The 24,209-nt window shown below is 37.1% G+C and overlaps 1 protein-coding gene across 2 annotated transcripts in view; it reads left to right on the plus strand.

Moving 5' to 3' along the window:
* The window catches only part of LOC150109448 (aldo-keto reductase 1B-like), a 212,260-nt gene that overhangs the window by 159,546 nt on the left and 28,505 nt on the right, over positions 1–24,209 (plus strand). For both annotated transcript variants that reach the window (XM_090408381.1, XM_090408374.1), the window contains exon 9: positions 9,319–9,401. In XM_090408381.1, the coding sequence (XP_090264507.1) occupies positions 9,319–9,401 (83 nt within the window). The remainder of the gene's footprint in view (positions 1–9,318; positions 9,402–24,209) is intronic.

The raw sequence follows: 24,209 nt of genomic DNA on the forward strand, positions 1-24,209 counted from the left end.
ATTTGAATAAGCCTCCCCCTGCTTTCATCAAGGAACCATTAGGATCAGTAAAAAATCATCTACTGAATGAACTCAAACTCAGCAGACATGAGATGGAGTTAGCAGAAAAACTGCATAAATACCATGCAATCAGCATAACTTGTGCTACCCAGTTGAACAAGACCGAAAAAAATGCATTTCCAGATAACTGTAAAATGTTGTATTCATGCAACAATGATCAAGAAGAGAAATAAATAGCTGTAATATTCAAAGTAAATATGAAGGTATACTTCCCGAATGAATTGCAGATGGTTAGGATTCATAGCAATTCATAGAATACATGGATATGAGAATTAAAGGAGAATCTCCATACTGAATGTTCCATGCAAGATTTATGCAAGCATACTTGTTTCTAGTTTCTAGAAAGAATTGTTTCTAGCTTTCAGGATCAGATTTTAAACAGATATTTGTAGAATTAAACATAATAAATTAAAACTGGCTTCAAAATGTTTAGCATTTTGTAGCCTTTTGTCTTAAATCATTGAATCATTTGCAATCACAGCACTCTGCCTGAGCTTACTCACCAAGAGGTTTACAATCTTGACTTTTTTTTTTTTTTTTTTTTTTTTTTTCATTCAATAGGTCTTTCATACCATATTTATCTACTTTTAAGTCATTTTTTCTGATTAATACTATTATATCTTCCACTTGTTCCACTTCTTGTCTAAGGCTTCCATATTACAAATATAATATGAAAATAAATTTCACATGATATTTAACTTTCTTAACTTTTCTCATAATTGCTTATCATTTTTCCAGTGTATCCAACTATTGTTTATGTTATGAGGTACTCATCTCAGCTGTAATATTCTGTCATTATACTTTTTTCTGTTTTTTTTCCTTCTACAACTTCTGTATTACTGATGTTGCACTCTCTCACCTCTTTCTCTACCACTTCCATTCACATTGTTAGAAATATCACTCACAGGTTTATATCTGCCTAATTAAAACACATTTAATTGGGCAGGTTCGAGGTTTAGAGGTTCAGGAGGAGAACGTGTTCAAAATGTTGAGTACTCTGGATGTCAGTAAAGCTGTGGGACTGGATGGTATTTCACCACGAGTTTTGAGAGAATGGGCTAAGGAAATGACAGCTCCTTTGACCTGGCTTTTCAATGAAAGTCTGGCTACAGGAAAGGTGCCCAGGGAATGGAAGGAAGGTAAGATACTGCCATTGCATAAGGGCGGTAGCAGACTGGGAGTGCCTAATTATAGGCCAGTTTGTGTGTCATCAGTAGTTGTTAAGAACTTGGAGAAATTAGTTAGGGACCGTATACAACATTGGGCAGATGAAGGTAATGTTATCTGTGAGAGTCAACATGGATTTGTGTAGGGGCGCTCTCGTTTTAGTAATATGCTAGCCTTTTATAATAAAGTTACAAGATCAGCAGATGAGGGAAAGGCATATACTGCCATTTTCTTGGATTTAGTGAAAGCATTTGACAGGGTGCCACATGATAAGCTGATATTTTAGTTGCGGCACATGGCTTTGGATGTCAGCTGGATTCAGGATTTGCTGTCCGATAGGTATCAGAGAGTTGTGTATGGTGGGGCAGTTTCAAGGAGGCAGAGGGTTACAAGTGGGGTCCCACAGGGCTCAGTACTGGGACCTATATTGTTTAAACTTTATATCATTGACATTGTCAGTGGATTGCAAGGGGATATTCAGTTGTTTGCAGATGATGCGAAGCTGGGAAGGATTATTAGTAATAGTGCAGATGTGGTAGCCCTGCAGGAGGATTTGAATAAGCTAGATAGATGGGCAAATGAATGGGGGATTTCAGTTTAATGCAGCAAAATATTAGGTCTTGAGGTTTGGGAAACATTGATGGGATGCTGCATACTCTATGGGAGGAGTTATACTGGAGGAAGTAGGGGAGACAAGAGATCTGAGGCTGATGATTGATAGAAAACTGAAATTCAAGGGACATATTGCAAAGGTGGTGAAGTTAACACAAAGAATTGCTGTAATAATGAGAAGGATGCTGACCTGCAGAGATAAAAGAGTTATCATTCCGTTGTATAAGACCCTGATCACACCATACTTAAACTATTGTTCTCAGATTTGGTCCCCGGGATTTGAAGGGGATAAATTAACTGTGGAAAGAGTTCAGAGGCGGATAACAAAGACAGTTTCAGGACTTTACAATGTTAGTTATGAGGATCGGCTGAGGGAATGTGGACTGCAGAGTTTGGTGCATAGAAGGAGAGGTGGTTACAGAGTTGACAGTGGGGAGTTTTTTCACTTGGTTGAACAGCAGAAAGGAGTGATGAAAAGGGGCTATTCCCTGGAAGTTATGAAAGGAAACTCTGAGCAAGAGGGTGAGGAGTGGTTTCTTTGCATGGTGGGTGGTTGAACCATGGAATGCATTGCCTGATAGAGTGGTGAGAGAGAGAACGGTCAATGAGTTTAAGGAGTGGTATGATAGACTCTGTGTTTCCTGGGAGGGACCTCCCAACGTTGAGTCTTGATAGACTTGTGCTTCCTAGGAAGGACCTCCCAAGATGAGTCTTTTGACTCCTTGGAAGCCTAAATAATAATAATAATAATTTTTGACAAATTCTCTTAAGGTGCTCTTCTTTCTCTCATAAATAAATGAGGGGATCGAGAGTTAGAAGGTTAGAAAGATTGAATGATAGAGAGAATGTATCGTGAGATTCGGAAGTTGAATTGGATTCGATGAGGCAAGAAATGAAATGGATGCGGAATGAAATTAAGAGAATTCACTTCAAAACTATTAAAATAAATCATGATGGCATGAAAGAGTTAACGAAAGATGAGCAAGTGGTGTTGTATGGCGACGCCATTATTAAAAGTGTGCTAGAGGATAGAATGCAGAAGGTATGTTTTCCAGGCGCTAAAATGAGTAGAGTGATTGAGGCATTGGATATGTTCTAAAATGAAGAAGCAGAATAGGAAATGGCCCCAGTCTAGCATGGAGAGATCATTGAGTGAGTAGTATCAGTGGAACTAGCTGTAGATCCAGAAATGAGCTGTTGGGTTTGTATACCAATGCTAAAAGTATAAGAAACAAGGCGGATGAAATGGTTGCACTAATTGCATTTGTTCACCCAAAGATTGCCTAAATAAGTGAGACATGGTTAGATGAGGATGACATGCTGACAGGAATAGAGATGGAAGGGTATGATATGTTTCGTGAGGATAGAAGGGGTAAAAAAGGAGGGGAGTGCTATTGATGATAGAGAAAGAGTTATGTCCATACAAGGTAGAGATGCAAGACGGAAATAGTGCCAGTAGTTTTGAGGCAGTATGGTGTGAGATGGAGGTGGGATGTTGTTATAGACCAGGTAATGTGGATGGTGGTGATAGTGAAATGTATAGTCAAATTAGCCAAGCAAATAAGAAAAGGGTGATCATTGTGGGTGATTTTAATTATGGCAATATAGACTGGAGTGATGAAATAGCAACTGGAACTAAAGAAAATGAGTTTTTTGAATTTTTGAGGGATAACTACCTGAGACAGTTTGTAACATAGGGCACAAGAGCATTAAGGGTCTTGAATTTGGTCATCTTATCAAAGGATATAATTATAAATGAGGTGTCAAATCATCCACCAATTGGTGAGAGTGACCATGAGGTGATTACCTGGGTGGTTGTCAGCAGTGCGAAGACCCCTGTGAGAAATGGGTATATGTGGAACTACAAGGGGGGTGATAATGAAGAGCTCAGGAGACAGCTTGCAGGTGTAGCATGGAATGAGGAGTTAGCTGGAAAAGAGATCAATGCAGCTTGGGGGATTTTCAAAAACTATCTAGTAGATGCAATGTATAAATGTATTCCAAGAGTGAGAAGGTTAAATAAGGTAGGTGTGAGATGGATGAATAAAGAGATTAAGCATGCGATACAGAGAAAAAGGGCATTGTGGAGGCAGCATAAGAGAAGTGGAAATAACCAATTTCATGAGGTCTACAAAGACCAGGCAAGGAGGATAACTTGGTTGGTGAGAGTAGCTAAAGAGAGGTATGAACAGCAGTTAGCTAATGAAGCCAAAAAGAATCCAAGGGAGTTCTTTTGACATGTAGCCAGCAAAAGAAAGAATGATTATGGAAGGATGACATTGATTGGAGGAAATGGTATAAAGACAGCTGTTGCAGAATGTCTGGTGGAGATACTTAATGAGCAGTTCATAAAAATCTTTCAATCTTGTGAATGTGACTTCATAGAGAGATTGAGATCAGTTGATGATGGGGAGGAGAGACTGACTGTAAGCGAGCAAGAGGTGTTTGGGGGAGTTGAATAAACTAGATGTAAATAAGGCTGTGGGACTTGATAATATATCACCACATATTCTGAAAGAATGTGCTAGGGAGTTGACTAATTTTTGACATATTTTTTTTTAATATGAGTCTTGCATTTGGTCAAGTTCCTAAGGAGTGGAAGGAGGGCAAGATTGTGCCACTTCATAAAGGATGTGATCGAACTCAAGCATCAAACTGTAGGCCTCTCTGTGTGTCAGGTATTGTGGTTAAGTTGTTGGAGAAGCTTGTGAGAACTAGGATCCAGGGTTGGGTTGACAACAATGGGATTATCTTTGATGGACAGCATGGATTTGCTAAAGGGAGGTCATGTTTTAGTAATCTACTTACTTATTACAATAAAGTGACTGCTTCCTTGGACAGAGGAGAAAGATACACAGTAATATACTTGGATTTCGCGAAGGCTTTTTGATAGAGTACCTCATGATTAGTTGACAGTCAAACTAGAGCAGATGGGATTGGATATTAGATTAGTGCATTAGATTGGAGACTGGCTATCTGATAGATATCAACAAGTTGTGTATGGGGGTGTGCGATATCCAGAAAAAGGAAAGTCACTAGTGGAGTGCCTCATTGGTCTGTTTTACAGCCATTACTGTTTAACTTGTGTATTAATGATATTGGCGAAGATTTGGATGGAGATATTCAGTTGTTTGCAGAAGATGTAAAGTTGGGACGAACCATAAAGAGTAGTGAAGATGTTGTGGCCTTGCAAGAAGACTTGAATAAATTGAGTGATTGGGCAAGCAAATGGGGATGTGAGTTCAATGTGCAAAATGGTAAGTTTTAAAATTTGGAAAACAAAGATGGGATGCACAATTTATGCTTGGTGAGAATATATTGTTGGAAGTAGAGGAAATAAGAGATCTGGGGGCGATAGTGGATAAGGATCTAAAATTTAGGGGACACATCGCCAAAATTGTGAAGACAACACAAAGACTTCTGGGAATGATGCAGAGGACACTGACATGTAGAAGTAGGGAGATTCTTGTTCCATTGTATAAGGCTTTGATTAGGCCACACATGGACTACTGTGCCCAGATTTGATCACCGGGTTTTCAGACAGATGAAGAGAAGTTGGAAAGGGTCCAAAGGCGACTGACTAAGGTAGTTTCTGACCTCTGGAATGTTGAGTATGAGGAAAGATTGAGAAGATGTAATTTGCAGAGTCTGGTGGAGAGAAGGAAGATGGGAGACATGATAGAGACCTACAAGTTGGTAAGGGGTTGTTATAAGATCAATGGTGGAGAAATTCTACAGAGAATAGTGGGAGATCAGGGGAGAACCAGAGGTCATCCCTGGAAACTGTATAAAGAGGGTGTAAGTAGGGGAGTGAGAGGCATGTTTTTTTTCGTGCAGAGTTGTGAATGATTGGAATGCCTTGCCTGAGATTGTGGTGTCTGCAAGGAGTGTGAGTGTGTTTAAGACATGGTATGATGAGCTGTGTGTGTGTGATAAAAGGACCTCCCAGATGAGTCTATCACTTCATGCGGTCTTGGGGTAATAATAATATAATAGTAATAATCCTTGGTCTCTGCCTCATCTGACCACTGTCATACCTAGGCAACATGCTTACTATCTTTCCTCACACTCCTATTAGTTATAATGGTGTTGAATTCTATTAATTTTATCTAATAACCCTTTAATGTATGGGATAGTTATGGTTTTACTGTAATCTAAATTATACCCATTTTTGATGAGGTTTTTTGAAGAACGTTGATGATATTTTTGCTATGGACATTATTTATAAACGTCACCAGAGGTCAGGCCAGCAGTTTTAATGGTTGACCAAATTAATGTAAGTTTAGCATACCATGTAGATTGTAATTTAGCTTATTTCATTGTATGAGGGAGGTCTGAAAAGTTCTCGGCTTCAACCATAGATGGCAACACTATCGGCACAATTTTTTTTCTAAGTTGGTACATCTGTCATAAGCATCCATATGAAATTGGTAGTAGTCATTCTATCAAGTAGTTTGTTTTATAGTCTGAAGCACAAGTGTTGTATATGTCCCTTGAAATGGATAAAATTCAGTATTGTGTGGTTATAAAATTCTTTGTAAAAGAAAGTTTAATGCCAAAAGAAATTCATTCAAAGTTCATAAAAGTTTATGGGCACTCTTCTCCTTCGTTTTCGACAAATAAGAAATGGGCTGCCGAGTTTAAACATGGCCACATACCAGTCTTGAAGATGATCCATGTGAAGGACATCCAAAACGTGTATCAACATCAGAAATCATTGATCGAGTGCATGATATGGTATTGAATGAACGGCGAGTCAAAGTGCGTGAATGCTGACACTATAACCATTTCTAAAGAACGTGCAGGATATATTTTGCATGAAGAATTGCAAATGAAAAAGCTTTGCACAAGATGGGTGCTGTGCTTGCTTACAGCAGATCAAAAATGCACTCACAAGAAAATCTCTGAACAGTGCTTGTAGCATTTTAACAAGAATATAACTGATTTTGTGCATCGATTAATTACTATGGATGAGACTTGGATTCATCATTACACACCAGAATCCAAACAGAAGTCAAAACAGTGAAAAGAAGCTGATTGTTCCGCATCAAAGAAGACAAAGTCGGTTCCATCAGCAGGAAAGGTCATGACATCGATGTTTTGGGATGCTAAGGGCATTTTGTTTGTTAATTATCTTGAAATGGATAAAACGATAGCCGGGGAATATTGTTCTTATCTTTTAACCAGACTAGACAAAAACATTTGTGAGAAAAGACCTGGTTTGCAGGGAAAAAAAATCATCTTTCATCAGGACAATGCACTTGCTCACAAAGGTGTTTTGGTAATGGGAAAATTAAGGGATTTGTACTATGAACTGTTGGAACATCCACCCTGTTCCCCAGATTTGGCTCCTCTCTCTGACTTCAGTCTCTTACCACAACTAAAACTCTTCCTTGCTGGTCAGCAGTTTTCTTCAAATCAAGAGGTGATTGCAGCTGTAGAGGGATATTTTTCAGATCTTACTGAGAGCCACTACAGTGATGGGATAATGGCACTGGAGCATCACTGGAATAAACGTATTAGTCTTAAGGGAGAGTATGTGAAAAATAAAAATAATTTTGAAATTATATCATTTTTTCATTGTTAGGCTGAGAACTTTTCAGAACCCCCCCCCCCATATATATATATATATATATATATATATATATATATATATATGTATATTCCAGATGATGAACTTAATTGTGAAGGTTGAAACATCGAGTGATTATTTTGTTTATATTAAACTGAAGTTTTAATACAACACAGTAATTGTTTCCATAATTTTAATAATGAATGCTGATCACCATGTGTAACCATGAAGAAATAGGGAGACTATGTTTTTCAAAATGTGCATATGGGGTAACAAATGGAGAGCCTCCATAGCTCAGTTGGTATAGATGAAGCCCTTTGGTCAGAAAGACCTGGGTTCAATTCCTGCCCAAGGGCTGAGGGATCTTTATCTGGTCTTTTTCAATTAAAGGTGAGTTAGCCATTCTCATATGGAGGTAGTGTTTTTTCACTCAGAAACTTGAATTTTTCATCCCCCAGAACAGGCAAACCTGTCTCACGAATACACACATCTACAGACATGAAAATCGTCCCCCCCCCCATCACCACAACCCCCAATGCCAGTCTCTGCACCAAGCCAGTTGAGGTTTCTCACAGTCACATAATCATAGCAGACCCTGCACCAAGTGGGATAAAAGCACTATAAAAGAGGTAGAAGATATTTGGAAATAAATGCATTGGATAAGAGAGAGATGCATATAGTGTATATGCATCTCTCTCTGAAGGCTCTAATAAATTACCATGTGACAAGCTGGTAATTATTATCGTTAACTAAATTGGAATTGATTCAATAACTATTATATTAGTGCATCTGATAGGAGATTGGCCGATTGAGGGGTACCAGCAATTTGTGTGTGTTCCCTAGGGGTTCTGTTGTGGGATCATTTATATATTAATGATATTGGGAGAGGTACAAATGGGATTTGCAGTAGTTTCCAGATGATGTAAAGTTGGAGAGAACTATGAGGAGTGGAGCAGTTATTGTGGCTTCACAGATTTTGAATAAGAGACACATCGCTAAACTGGTGAGGACATCACATTAGATTATGTTACAATTATGCAGATGACATTAATGTGTAAAGTAAGGAGTTTCTCGTTCCCTTGTGCAAGCCGATTCCTTTGAATGTTATGGAATGCTGTGATTAGCTGAGATTTGACAGTAATAATAAGTAATAATCATTTTTTGTTTGTTTTTGTTTTTGATATGGTTCTACCATTGATGCTAATCTTATCACTCCATAAATTTTCTTGTCCTCAGAATTCTCATATTTGTAGTATTTTGTCTTCAAGTGAAATGTGTTATTTTTGATCCTTCTTTTTGAAGTTGAAAGTCCTCCTTTCAAATAAGCAAAGTATTTTGGGCCACATAGAGACTAAGTCTTAGCGTCTGTGTGGCTCAGAATACACAGACTACTCTCTTAGAGCTATCAAAGCATCTAAGGCCATAAGAGAGTAGTGTATTATTTTTGATAATTGCATATGTTCTTCTGGCTCATTTTTCTCTTTTACAGGGATGAAAAACCTAGGTTTCCAGGAGGAAAAACCTCACTCACCACCACCTCTATGCAGCTGGCTATCTGACTAACTCATCTTAAATCAAAAAGCCTTTATAAAACTTCTTCCCATTATAGATTGAAATCAGTTCTTTCCAAACATAGGGCATCATCAATACCAACTGAACAATGGAGTATTCTGTAGTTTCCTCATCTCACTTTTGAGTGAAATGAAAAAGTGAGCTGAAGCATATTAAGAATAGAATGAAATTCCTCATAATTTTTGTTAAGAAAGACGCAGTAAAGAATTATGCTGCTGTAAACAGGGGGGAAAAAATTTTTTTTAAAAACATCGGTCTGCCAAACTATATCACTAATAATATTTTTTCTTTTCTGTTTTTTTCTATATTACAGTATGCATTTAATTATTTCATAGATATTTGACTTTGTACTAGAGCCTGCAGATCTGGAAACGCTAGATCATCTTGATCATAAATTCAGATTTTGTGGTTTGCTAGGGTAAGTTTTACTATTTTGAATTTTAACTGTTTAATAAAAACTTATAATACACTCAAGAAATTAACTACACAGTGTGCCTATTAAGTAAAATGAGATTGATTTTTTACAGGACAGCCCTTTGAACAAAAGTAATAAAGGTGTTTATAGTTTCGACCAGTAGAGTGTGCTGTAATTGCACATGCAACTTTCGATTTTCATGAGAAAATTTTCTATTTTCTCACTTACTCCTCATATCATGAGGAGTAAGTGAGAAAAGGAGTTGGTAGTGGTAGTAGGAACAAATGACTTGACTGGGAACAAGGAGAATGTAAGATTGGATATCAGGAAGTTGTTGAGAAGGATAAAATATAATAGTGTGATAGGAAAAATGTCATTGTGTGACAGTGATGAGATGAGGTGGAGAGCAAGAATTATGAATGATGTGTTAGCAAAAATGTGTGAGGGGAAAGCAATACAGTTTGTTAATGTGTGGAATGAGTTTGAAGGTACAATTCAACTGTATAATAGTGATGGACTGCATTTGAATGTTTTGGTGTCAGTCATTGGGCGATACTGCTGCTGGAAGGGACAATAATGAGTGCAGAGAATGAATCTGAGCAAGTAAAAAGCAATGAGAAAACAAGTGTACAAGCCAAACAGGGAAATGGGGAGACTCAAGGTGAACAGGGGGAAACAGTGTGAGAAAGGTTGATGCTCCAAGAGTATATGAATGCATGTTTAGACAAGGAAGGAGATGTAGGGAAAACAGATTTGAAAAGGTTTTGGGGAGAAAAAAATGGCTTGAGGAAAGTATAGAGAAGTCACATCTAATAAGTGGTATCAGTGAAATTTGTTATAGATCAAGGAATGAGTTATGTTTGTATGCAAATACTAGAAGTATCAGAAACAAAGGAAATGAAATGGTTGCATTGATTGAATTCGTTCAATCAAACTTTTTTGGATAAATTGAGACATGACTGGATGAGGATGACATCCTGACAGGAATAGAGATGGAAAGGTATGATCTGTATAACTGAGAGGAAATCTCCACATAGCCTTTAAAGAAATGTGGAGAACCGACCAGAGCTTCTGACCTAATGTCCAATCCTCACCGTCTTGTAGTTCACCCTGTTGGGTATCTACCTGGATACTGAATGAACGAGGATGGGCTGGCAATTGGGATTTTGCCAACCAAATTGTATTCTTATTGGCTTAAACCAAAATACAAAATGATGGTACAACATGAGAAAATTTCATGCTGGCTGGGGCATCGCCCGGTTAAACAAGGCCCCCATTGTTTTTGCCAGGGAACCAGTGTGAACAGTGAAAAGTCAGCTACTGGAACAAATCTGAAAACAAACCCCAACTCAACATCACCAGAGTTAAAGATCAGTACTAACAACATAAGAAACCTCAATGGCAAAGAAATGGAGCTAGCTGAGGAATTAGATAAGTACCAGATCGACATAATACAGGTGACCGAAACAAAAAAGACAAAAACTGGTGAGATCTTTCTGAGCAATAAATACAAAATGTTATATTCAGGCAATGACAATCAAGGAAAAGAAAGAGTAGCCATAGTATTCAACACAAAATACAAGGCTAATCTTCTTGAATGGCAGGCAGTCTCAAGTAGAGTGATGTGAGCAAATATGAGAATGGGGAACCTGACAATGAGCCTTATTTGTGCCTATGGTCCGACAGAAAGTTCTACTAAGGTAGAAGTGGAGGAATTTTTTGAGGCTTTAAAAAAAAGCAACTGACACAATGAAAAAGGAAAAGTTGGTCCTTGTTGGGGATCTAAATAGCAGAGTAGGAAATGATTGTAGACATACAGAAATATTTTAGGAAAATTTGAAGAAAAGACCAAAGCTAATAATAATGGCAAATACCTGTTGGATTTCTGCTCAGGACATGCACTGGTTATTACTAACACCATGTTCCAACATAAAAATGTGCACAAATTCACATGGAGAGAAGAGGCAAGGAATAAGAAATGTCGCATTGACTGTGTTATTGTTCATAGTGATGTTTTCTCCCTGGTGCAGGACACCAGAATGTACAAAGGATTTGAAATTGGAAGTGATCACTATTTAGTCTTGAGCAGGACAAAATTGAATTTCATATTGAAAAGAATAACATGTAAGAAAGTTTTAAAGGGAATAAAAGTTGATCACCTGTCGGATGTGAATTGTTGACTAAAATACACAAAGATTATTGAAGAAAAAAATGAAAGAGTTTGAGAACAGGAACCAAACCTTGGAGTTGCAGTGGCAAGCCTTGAAGAAAACTATGATTGATTCAGCTAGAGAGGCATGTGGTGAATTTGTCTGCAAGAATAGAAAAGTTAGAACTCCATGGTGGATACAGGAAGTTAAAGAAGCAGTGAAGGAAAAAGAAGAAAGCATATCAAAAGTTCCTGGAAAAATAAGTCATCTTGTGCTCTTAGAGAATACAGAGACAAATGTAAGAAAGCTAAACACTTTGTAAAACTATCTAAACAAAGGTCATGGGAGGACTTTGGCAAGAACATAGAAAATAAATATCAAGAAGGTGGCAAAATATTCTGGAGGTTGTTGAAGAAGCTTAGAAGTGGAGGAAAGAGTGTTGTAAAAGGAGTTAGAGATGATAAAGGTGACATGAAAACGGGAGATAAAGATATCCTCGAAATATGGAGTACTTACTTCGAAAAATTGCTAAATGAAACAAGCAGTGATAGCACAGTGGTAAAAAGCACTCAACAGGCATACAGTCAGGAATACATATCCATACGTGAAGTAGAAAAAGCCATCAAAGGCTTGAAATGTGTGAAAGGCAGCAGGAGTAGATGATATTCGACCAGAAATGCTGAAGTATGGTGGTATAAAAGTCTTACAGTGGCTGCACTGCATAGTTCAGAAAGCCTGGACAGAGGGACGAATTCCCGATGATTGGAGTAGAGCCCTCATAGTACCCGTTTATAAAAAGGGAAATAAAACTGAATGTGAGAATTACAGAGGTATTTCCCTACTGAGTGTTTGTGGTAAGATTTATGCAAGTATACTTGAGAAACGGTTGAGAAGAATTGTGGAAGAGAAGCTTGGTGAAGAACAAGCTGGATTCAGGCCAAATAGAGGCTGTCAGGATCAGATCTTCACTTTACGACAAATAGTCGAGAAAGCATAGGAATATAACAAAGATCTGTATTTAAGTTTTGTCGATTTGGAAAAGGCATATGACAAGGTGCCAAGAGAGAAGCTATTCAATACGCTGCAGTTATATGGTGTCAATGGGGCATTATATCAAGCAATACTTAGTCTTTATTTGAGTTGTAAGTCAGCAGTTAGAATTGAAGGAAGTACAGGAAGATGATTTAATGTTGAATCTGGTGTGAGACAAGGATGTACATTATCCCCTCTGTTATTCATTATCTATATGGGTCACATTACGAAGGAAAGTGGTATTAAGCATGATATCAAAATTGGAGAGGTTAATGTCAGCTCTTTGCTTTATGCATGTGATGTTATACTTCTAAATAAATCTGCTACAAGTCTGCAAAATTCTCTGACTAAATTGAATAACTGTTGTAATAGATATGGTATGAAGGTCAGCAATAACAAGACAATGAAAATAGGCAGAATCATTGAAAATGTCAACTGTGTTGTGAATAAGAACCTATGGAACAAGTAAAATATTTCACCTACTTAGGCACGATTTTTACTGAAGATGGTAAATTAAATATAGAAATAGACAACAGAATCAACAAAGCCGGTATGGTAGGAAATCAATTGAATAAATTCATATGGAATAAGAGAGAAATTAGTTGGAATACTAAATTAGCTGTATACAAGACTGTGTTCAAACCAATTTTAACTTATGGATCTGAGAGCTGGGTCAAAAGTAAAACTCTTGACCAAAGACTAGAGACTGCAGATATGAGATTCCTGAGAAAGATTAGAGGCATGAACAGATAGCATCAATGGCAATATCATATTAAAACGAGGATATTAGGAAAGAACTTGATATTGTCAGCATCCAGGAATGAGTTAGCAGAGCTAATCTCAGGTGGTATGGTCACTTAAATAGAATGGGCGAGGAAAGATTAGCAAGTGTTTTCTTCCAGGTTGGCAAGAAAACGACCCAGAGGAAGACCAAGATATAGGTGGATTGATGCAGTACAAAGTGCCTTAGATGATAGAAATATAAGATCTGATAATGTTGGAGTCTTGACAAGTAATAGACTGATTTGGAGGAAAATTGTAGATAGGAAGTTAGTAATGATGTAAATTTTTCATGTAGTACTATCATATCCTCTACACCCCTTGAGGGTACATGGCAGGAATTTGATGATGATGATGATGAGGTATGATGGAGCAAGTTCTTTGCATGAAGATAGAAAGCATAAAAAGGGAGGTTAAGTGCTATTGATGATAGAAAGAGTTATTATCATACAAGGTAGAGATGCAATGGGGGAGATAGTGATAGTGGTTTTGAGGTAGTATGATGTGAGATAGAGGTAAATAGGATGAAATACTTCATTAGATGTTGCTATAGACCTGGTAACGTGGAATGTTGGTGACCAGGAAATCTATAAGCAAATTAGTCAAGCAAATGTAAAACGGGCAATCATTACAGATGATTTGAATTACAACAATGTAGTTTGGGACGATGAGATAGTAACCAAAAGTAAAGAAAATGAATTTCTCAAGTTTTTGATTTGATCATCTCATCAAAGGTTGTTATTATAATTGTTATTATATGTTATTATATATGTAGTTGGCAGTACAATGTTTAATCACAAAAATAATCATAAATGGCCTGAAAGTTTCCTAATGGAAACATCTTCAATTAAATTGATCACATGTTAATAGATGCAAGACACTTGTTCAACTGCAGAATCTCAAATGCCTGAAAGTTTAATAATACAAGATGGAATGAATCATAAGTCAAAGCCAGATATAGTGAAAAATTTAATGAAAGCCTGTCTACTTTAACTGATAGTGAGAGTGTTAATGATGATTGGGAAATTCTTAAGAATTTCATAGCAACAACAGCAGATATAGTATTAGGAAAAGTAGGTAGAGTTGAATATAGCCACTGGTTCGACGATGTGAACATATGACTCTAGCAAAAAATGAGGCATATAGATGAATGCAGCAAAGGAATCACACTCATAAAGCTATAGAGGAATATTGTATAGCTGGAAAGGAAGAAAAAAGAGTGTGTAAGAATAGAAAGAAGAAACACTATGAGGACAAGCTTAAAGAAATGAAATATCTCTGAGTATAAATAAAAGTAGGACCTACTATCAGAAGTTAAATAGAAACTGGATTTATGTAATAATCCTAAGTTGTAATGAAAGGATACAAGAAAGATGGTTAGAGCATTTTGATGACCTATTGAATATTAATATATCTGATCAGCTGGATGATATGGATAAAATAGAGTCAAAGAGATCTAGAAGCAATTGAACCAATACCAACAATTGCTGAAGTGGAAGCAGCTATTACAAAAGTTAAGAACAATGATGCCCCAGCAATAAATGGATATGCTACAAGCATAATTAATAAAAAAAAAAATTCCAGTACAGAATATTTCAGGCAGCTGTGTCAACTTATAACCAAAATCTGGATTAATGAAACTATCTCAGACGAGTGGAATCTGAATGTAATGTGCCCTATGCATAAGAAGGCAAAGTAATGAATCTGTTCAACTATAAAGGAATCAATTTATTATGTACCACTTATAAAATTTTCTCCAACATTCTATTAAAAAGACTTTACCCCTATGTGGAGAATGTTATTGGTGATTATCAGCATGAATTCCATCAAGGAAGATCTACAAAAGACTAGATTTTTATTATATGCCAAATACTTGAAAATGCAATGAATTTGGAATTGAAACACACCATCTCTTCATAGATTTTAGACTGCATATGATAGCATAGAGAGGTCTCATTTATTTATTGCAATGAAGGAGCTACAGATACCTCATACACTTATTGCGTTAGTTAAAGCTACAATGAGAAACACTCAGTGTTATATTAAAAATTCAAAAACGGTATTCGAAAGGGGATTCATTAGCATGCTTATTGTTTAACATAGTGCTTGAAAAAGTTTACATTAATACAAGAGGAACTATCTTCTACAAGTCAATACAAGTTCTGGCATATGCAGATGATATCAATATTATAGGAAGTTAGGGACATAAAACACACGTGTTGAAAAGATTATTTAAAGGTATTTTTTATAAAGATATCAATATTATAGGAAGTTAGGGACATAAAACACGTGTTGAAAAGATTATTTTATTGATTATTAATAAAATAATAACTTGACGTTTCAACCCCTGTATTGAGGTCATTATCAGAAGGATATATGTGTATGGGAACCAAGCTACATGTTGTTGCACTCTATAAAGCTAAATTAAATCTACGTTGTTAACTAATCTCTTTCTTAGCCTGACCTGTAGTGATAAAAAATAAATAATTAAATAAAATCTACAATAAACTCTGCTAAAGTCCACACGTACTAAAATTCTTCTGGAATTGTACAGTTCATATTGTTATATTACGATTATCTTCTGGATTTGTGCAGGTTGCTATTGAATGTTCGGGGAGAAAAAAAAACACTTCACCAAGTTCTTGTATTGAGATTTTACTTTGTGGCTGCTAAAGGTAGCAGATGGGTCCTCCACATTCTTGGAATGGTAAGACCATAATTTTTATTCAGATTATGTTTTTGAGCATTTCACATGCTGCTTTGAATTTCCGCTCAAACCAGGTTTTGGTACAGTGTAGGGACTTGGTACCTTTCCAAACAATTCTGTGTTATTTTAGTTAAGATAAAAAGCCAAACAACAAAGGATGTTTAAATCTGTGTTATGTTTGGACTGCGTGGTCGGAAAGGCCTGTTTTTACAAAATGTAGGTATTTAATGTGTCATTTGTGTTCATCCTTCCTGATTGGGATGGTTCTCCCTGTTTCCCCTATATATGGTTTTTACATGTGCATTGTATTTTGTAAACCACTGGGTGGGCTAGATGTGGCAGAGGATCCTTGGAAGAACTGAGTAGATATCTTAATTTTGTCAGGGGTTTAAAGGTGATTTTGATGTTGTGTTTGTGTTCTGTCTATTTTTTCGGAAATGCCTCTAAAATATCGTATCGCAACAGCATTCTTGAAATCTTTTTTGTTATTGGTGGTATCTCTGTGGAAGATCTTGTGAATGGTTTTTATACTGTATCCATTTTTTATAAAGGTATGTTTGATGATCTCATATTCATGTTTAAGAGCTTGTTCATTTGAACAAATAGTTTGAGCTTTGTGTTTAAGGGTGCTTATGACCCTTAGTTTTTGTGTTGGGTGGTGATAAGAAGTTTTGTGTATGTACTGGCCTGTGTGTGTAGGTTTGCGGTAGACTGAGAAAGAGAGACAGCCAAAAGGAAGACGTGTGACTAGGAACGGAAGAGAGTTGTTTTTTTTTTTTTTTTCAATTTCAATGGTAAATTGGATGCATTTGTGTTGTTTGTTCAGGTGGCTAAGGAATGTATTTAGTGCTTCGTGGCCGTGGGCCAAATGGCGAAAATATCGTTTATCTGAGCCAGATTTTGGGCTTTAGGCACATCGATTCTAGAGCTCATTGCTCAAAGTCTTCCATATAAAAGTTCGCTATTCGGGGGGGGAAAGTGGTGTACCCATGGCTGTACCTTCTTTTTGAAGGTAAAAATTGTTTTGCCACACGAAATGCCCGGAGCAGAGTATGTGGGCAAAGAGGGCCGTGATGTCATGTGGAAATATGTTCTGTAAGAGCAAGATAGTATCAATGATTAGGACATTGGTGAAAAGGGAAGTTATGTCAAAGCTGACTAATAGATCTTGGTCATTGAGTGTAATGTTTTTAATTTTTTTATGAAATGCTGTGTATTTTTTATGTAGGAAGGGGAATGACTTACCAATTCCTTGAGTGCAGCGGCTAAATTTTTTTTGGCTACTGGGTAATTCAGGCTATCGATTCCTTCCACAATTGGACGTAATGGTGTGTCTGTTTTGTGAACTTTTGGCAGGCCATAAATTCTGGACATGCAGGCATACTGAGGTATTAATTATTTAATTGTTTCTTCCGGCCACGTGTTCACTGATTTAAGTAATTCTGTTGTTTTCTTTTTATTGTGTTGCGTGGGATTATAATTTACAATTTGTTAGGTGTTTTGGTCTGATACCAAATGGTTCATTTTTTCTATGTAGGTTGTCTGATTTAAAACAACAGTGGAATTCTCTTTATCTGCTTTTGTGATAATAATGTTGGTTATTTTTTAGGGATTTGAGGGCTAGTTTTTCCACTTTGTTTAGGTTGCTGCTTAATATTTTGGTTGAATTTAGTAAACAAGCAGTTTCAATCCGTATTTTGTCAGCTAAATTGGCAGGGAGGGATCTTAACCTCTCTCGATATGATAAATTATATCAAGTTTATTTACTGATCTTTGTGCAATGGCATAATTTAAACCTTTCTTCAGCAGCGAGAGTTCACTTTGGGTGAGATTGTAATCTCATTGGTTGATAACCAGACAGTGGTGCGATGGTGGTTGGTTGCTCCTAACTTTGTTTGTGGGTGATTGGCTGCTCTTTTCATTGTGGCGTTGTAATTGTCTTGTGCTTTCCTGTAGTTAAAAAAAAAAGAGGGCACAGCCATGGGCTCACCACTTTCCCCCCCAATAGCGAACTTTTATATGGAATATTTTGAGCAACGAGCTCTAGAGTCGGCTTACCTAAAGCCCAAAATCTGGCTCGGATACGTCGACGATATTTTTGCCATTTGGCACCATGGCCGTGAAGCACTAAATACATTCCTTAGCCACCTGAACAAACAACACAAATGCATCCAATTCACCATTGAAATAGAAAAAAACAACACTCTTCCGTTCCTAGACACACTCGTCATACGTCTTCCTTCAAATTTTCTTCGCGCAAATCTACACACACAGGCCAGTACATACACAAAACTTCTTATCACCACAACACAAAAATTTGGGGTCATAAGCACTTAAACACAGAGCTCAAGCGATTTGTTCAAATGAACAAGCTCTTAACCATGAATATGAGACCATCAATGCTGTTGCCATACGATATGTTAGAGATATTTCCAAAAAAATAGACAGAACACTACACAAATACAACATCAAAACCACCTTTAAATCCCTGACAAAATTAAGACACTTACTCAGTTCTTCCAAGGATCCTCTACCACAGTGGTTTACAGAATACAGTGCATATGTAACATACCATACATAGGGGAAACAGGGAGAACCATCCCAATCAGGAAGGATGAACACAAACGACACATTAAATACCCCCATTTCGGAAAACCGTTCTCCCTGATCACGCACTCCAAACACTACAGAATTGATTTGAAAGGTACTAATTCCCTATGCTGCACCAAAACGTGGTTCGAGCGGAAATTCAAAGAAGCATGTGAAATGCTCAAACATAATCCGAATCTGAATAAAAATGATGGTCTAACCATTACAAGAATGTGGAGGACCCATCTTCATCCTTCATAGCAACCACAAAGAAAAATCTCAATACAAGAAGACTTGGAGAAGGTTTTTTTTTCTTTTTTTTTTTCCCCTGAACATTCAATAGCAACCTGTACTGTACAAATCCAGAAGACAATCGTAATATAACATACAGGGGGCCCTCGACATGCAGTGTTTCGACTTTATGGTGGTAATCCCATAAATAATTTAAAAAATAAATTTCGATTTGAAGCATTACGACGTGAAATTCAAATGTCGCTGGCAAACTTGTTTGTGAGCGCGGCGGAAGAATATGCCGTTATGCGGTGTTTGTTTGGGAGAGACGGCACATTGCTTGAGTCCCTGCATACACTCTTTGGGTACCGTGTGCTTTGTTTACATCCACTCTCTCACTTTTGTGTTTGTGTTTTTTTGTGACTTCTTACCCTTCAATATGGCTCCCAAACGTAAGGCAGACTTTTCCGATGGCAGTGTGTTGACGAAAAGCCATTACATTAGAAGTGAAATTAGACATTATTAAAAGGGCAAAAAAGGGAGAAACGCCAACGAACATCGGCCGCGCATTGAACTTAAGTCGTACCACAGTCGGGACTATTATCAAGTATAGAGTTCGCATCCTTGAACACGTGAAAGGATTAGCACATGAAATTGACTGTGATTACGAAAAAACGTAGTAGGCTTATGATTGAGAAAAGGCTTCTTGTTCTTTGGCTGGAAGACCAGCATCAACGCCCTATCCCAATTTGCCTCGTTTTAATTCAAGAAAAGGCAAAAAGATTGTTTTATGTTTGTTTTTTTATTACAGTTTCATTTTTCTGTGCTATACAGTAATTATGTTCTCCCTTTCATTTTCCTATGGCCTAGTTCTGTTTCTTGATATATACGTATGACTTTACAGTGTTTTAGGTTAGGTAAGTATCTTTGGCTATGGTAATTCTGACTTGCATCGAAAATCGCCTTACGTCGGTCCGTAGGAACGGATCTCCAACGTAACTCGAGGACCCCCTGTATATGAACTGTACAATTCCAGAAGAATTTTAGTATGTGAGGACTTTAGCAGAGTTTATTGTAGTTTTTATTTCTAATTTTTTAATATTTTTTTTTTTTATTTAATTATTTATTTTTTATTTATTTTTTATTTGTTTCATTTTTTATTTTTTTTATCACTAGAGGTCAGGCTAAGAAAAAGATTAGTTAACAATGTAGATTTAATTTAACTTTATAGAATGCAACAGCATGTAGCTCGGTTCCTATACACATGTATCCTTCTCATGATGACCTCAATACAGGGGTCAAAACGTCAAGTTATTATTTTATTAATAATCAGTAAAATAATCTTTTCAACACGTGTGTCCCTAAATTCATAAATATGAATGCTGATCACCGTGTAACCTTAAAAGAAAAAGTCATCATAATCCATGGAGATGGCACCCACAAGCAGTGCAGCCTCTACTGTAAGCTAAAGATATGTAGTTCCATATTAATTAATTGACTAGCCTTTTTGAAACAATGTAGAGACAGCTGCTTAATACCCAACTGCATTAAACTAAAAAAGAAATTTACATCAGCTAAAGCACTCCGTATCTATGCCATGCTAGAAAAAGCATTGTTAAGGGAACAGATCCATGAGGCACGAAAAAACTTAGCATCTACCCAAGCCAAAGTGTCGCAACTACAATTTGAGCTATCCAGTTACATTAATCCAGAAATTTGGGATATTTTGGACAAGATCACAGACAACTTAGCCAAGTACCTATTACTCAAAAACAAAGAACAATTAATAACGAAGTTTCAAGCATTAAAACTACTTGAAAGTACAAGTCAATTACCACGCCATAACAAAACGAGCAGCCAATCAATCACCCACAGATGAAGTTAGGAGCAACCAACCACCATCGGACCAGTGTCTGGTTATCAACCAATGAAATTACAGTTTCACCCAAGGTGAACTCTCGCTGCTAGAGAAAGGCTTAAATTACACCATTGTGCCAAGGTCAGTAAATAAACTTCATATAATTTATCATATCGAGAGAGGTTTAAGACCCACCCCGCCAATTTAGCTGACAAAATGAATACGGATGAAAACTGCTTGTTTACTAAATTCAACCAAAAAATTAAGCAGCGACCCAAACAAACTGGAAGAACTGGCCCTCAAATCCCTAAAAAATAACCATGACATTATTATCACAAAAGCAGATAAAGGGAATGCCACTGTTGTTTTTTAAATCGGACAACCTACATAGAAAAAATGAACCATTTAGTAATGGACCAAAACACCTACCAAATGGTAAATTATAACCCCACACAATGCAACAAAAAAGAAAACAACAGAATTACTTAAATCAGTTAACACATGGCCAGAAGAAACAATTAAAAAATTCATACCTCAATATGCCCATGCACCAAGAATTTATGGTCTGCCAAAAGTACACAAGACAGACACACCATTACATCCAATTGTGGAAGGAATCGACAGCCCGAATTTCCACTTAGCCAAAAAAAAAATTAGCGGCCACACTCAAGGAATTGATAAGTCATTCCCCTTCCTACATAAAAAATACACAACATTTCATAAACAAAATTAAAAAGATTACACTCAATGATCAAGATCTATTAGTCAGCTTTGACATAACTTCCCTTTTCACCAATGTCCCAATCAATGATACTATCTTGCTCTTACAGAACATATTTCAACACAACATCACGGCCCTCTTTGCTCATGTACTCTCCTCCTTGTATTTCGTGTGGCAAAACAATTTTTACCTTCAAAAAAAGGGTATATCCATGGGCTCACCACTTTCTCCCCCAATAACAAACTTTTATATGGAAGATTTTGAGCAACGAGCTCTAGAGTCAGTGTGCCTAAAGCCAAAATCTCTGGCTCAGATATGTCAATGATATTTTCGCCATTTGGCCCCATGGCTGCGAAGCACTAAATACATTCCTTGGCCACCTGAACAAACAACACAAATGCATCCAATTCACCACTGAAATTGAAAAAAACAAAAAAAAAAAATACTGGAAACCTACACTCACATGCCAGTACATACACAAAACTTCTTATCACCACCCAACACAAAAACTAGTGGTCATAATCACCTTTAAACACAGAACTCAAACATACCTTTATATCTTTGAGCTTCTTATTCGGTTTTTAAATAATGTGGGATTAATATCACCTTAATTTAAATAATGTTTATATTGCTGAAATGAAGCCTATTGGCTCTTTATATTTAAGTAACTTAATAGTTCCACCCCCTGTTTGACAACTCGTATAGCAGAGTATATAAGTTCTTTTCGTTATACCCTTTGGTATCTATTTGGCCTAGCTACTCACTGATGAAGCCTCAAAAAAGGCTGAAACCAGTCTGGGTAGTGACCTCCCACCATAATATAATAACAGCATACATTTCCTAGGAAATGTGTTTTTACATTATGGAAAATACCAAGAATAGCGATCTGAACTTTACCCACCTTTGCAACGAGTTGCCCAAGATTGGACTATGTACTAGGACTACTTGCATTAGCTCATGCTAGTAATCGCCGATACTTTTATAGTGTACTATATTCGCCATGAAACTCTCTGATTCCAATCTTTGAGTTTCTTATTTGGTTTTAAAACAATGTGGGATTAATATCCCCTTAATTTAAATAATGTTGATATCGCCGAAATGAAGCCTATTGGCTCTTTATATTTAAGTAAAATATACCTTTATAAAAAAATGGATACAGCATAAAAACCATTCACAAGATCCTCCACAGAGATACCACCAATAACGAAAACGATTTCAAGAATGCTGTTGCCATACGATGTGTCAGAGGCATTTCCAAAAAAATAGACAGAACACTACACAAATACAACATCAAATTCACCTTTAAACCACCGACAAAATTAAGACACCTACTCAGTTCTTCCAGGGATCCTCTGCCACACCTAGCCCACCCAGTGGTTTACAAAATACAATGCACATGTAATATGTAGATAACCCTATACTATACTTGGGTAGGGCGATAGTGAACGCAGAAGATGTCAAAGTCTTGCAAGATGACTTAGATAGATTGGAGTTCTGAACTAAGGAGAATGGATGTCAATTTAATGTGACAAAATGTAAGGTTATGCATTTCGGAGTGAAAAGATTAGCAGCAGTATACCACATTGGTGGAACTGTACTCCAAGAGATTGATGAGGCCAGGGACTTGGGAGTGTTGGTGGATAGGGAGATGAAGTTTAGCGGGCACATTGCGAAAGTAGCTAAATCAGCTCATCAACTCACTTGGTTGTTGAAAAATACCTTGACGAGCAGAGACAAGCAAGTTATTGTACCTCTGTACCGAGCCCTGATAAGACCTCATCTCGACTACTGTGCCCAGATTTGGTCACCTCGGTTCCTTCTTGATGGGGAGGATGTGGAGAGGATCCAGAGGCGAGTGACTAAGATGATAGCAGGTCTATGGAATGAACCATATGAGAACAGGTTGAAGATTTGTGGGTTGCAGAAACTAGTTGATAGGCGGAAGAGGGGAGATATGATTGAGACATTCAAATTGCTAAAAGGATTCTATAGGATTAATTTAGATGATATTTTTGAGATCAGGACTGGTGGTGGGAGAACTAGGGGACACCCATGGAAGCGGGGCAAGAGCGTGGTTAGCAGGGGTGTTAGAGCTGGGTTCTTTACTTTTAGAGTGGTAAATGAGTGGAATAAGCTGCCAGAGTCTGTTGTGGGTGCTATGACAGTGAGCGAGTTCAAGGCAAGGTATGATAGATACTGTGAGAATGTTGAACAGTTGTGTGAACATGATGTTTAGGGCCTCCCTCGATGAGTCTAAGGACTCCTGGAGTAGCCCGTAGTAATAATAATAATAATAATATACCATACATAGGGGAAACAGGGCAAACCATCCCAATCAGGAAGGATGAACACAAACGACACATTAAATACCTACATTTTGTAAAAACCGGCCTTTCCGACCACGCAGTCCAAACATAACACAGAATTAATTAGAAAGGTACCAAGTCCCTACACTGTACCAAAACTTGGTTCGAGTGGAAATTCAAAGAATCATGTGAAATGCTCAAACATAATCCAAATCTGAATAAAAATGATGGTCTTACCATTCCGAGAATGTGGAGGACCCATCTGCAACCTTCATAGCAACCACAAAGAAAAATCTCAATAGAAGACTTGGTGAAATGTTTTTTTTTTTTTTTTCCCCAAACATTCAATAGAAACCTGTACAAATCCAGAAGATAATCGTAATATAACAATATGAACTGTACAATTCCAGAAGAATTTTAGTACATGAGGACTTTAG

The sequence above is a fragment of the Typopeltis vanoorti genome, chromosome 2, assembly GCF_054136105.1.
Source record: "Typopeltis vanoorti isolate ZY-2024b chromosome 2, IOZ_Tvanoo_1.0, whole genome shotgun sequence".
In the NCBI taxonomy this organism is placed as follows: Eukaryota; Metazoa; Arthropoda; class Arachnida; order Uropygi; family Thelyphonidae; genus Typopeltis; species Typopeltis vanoorti.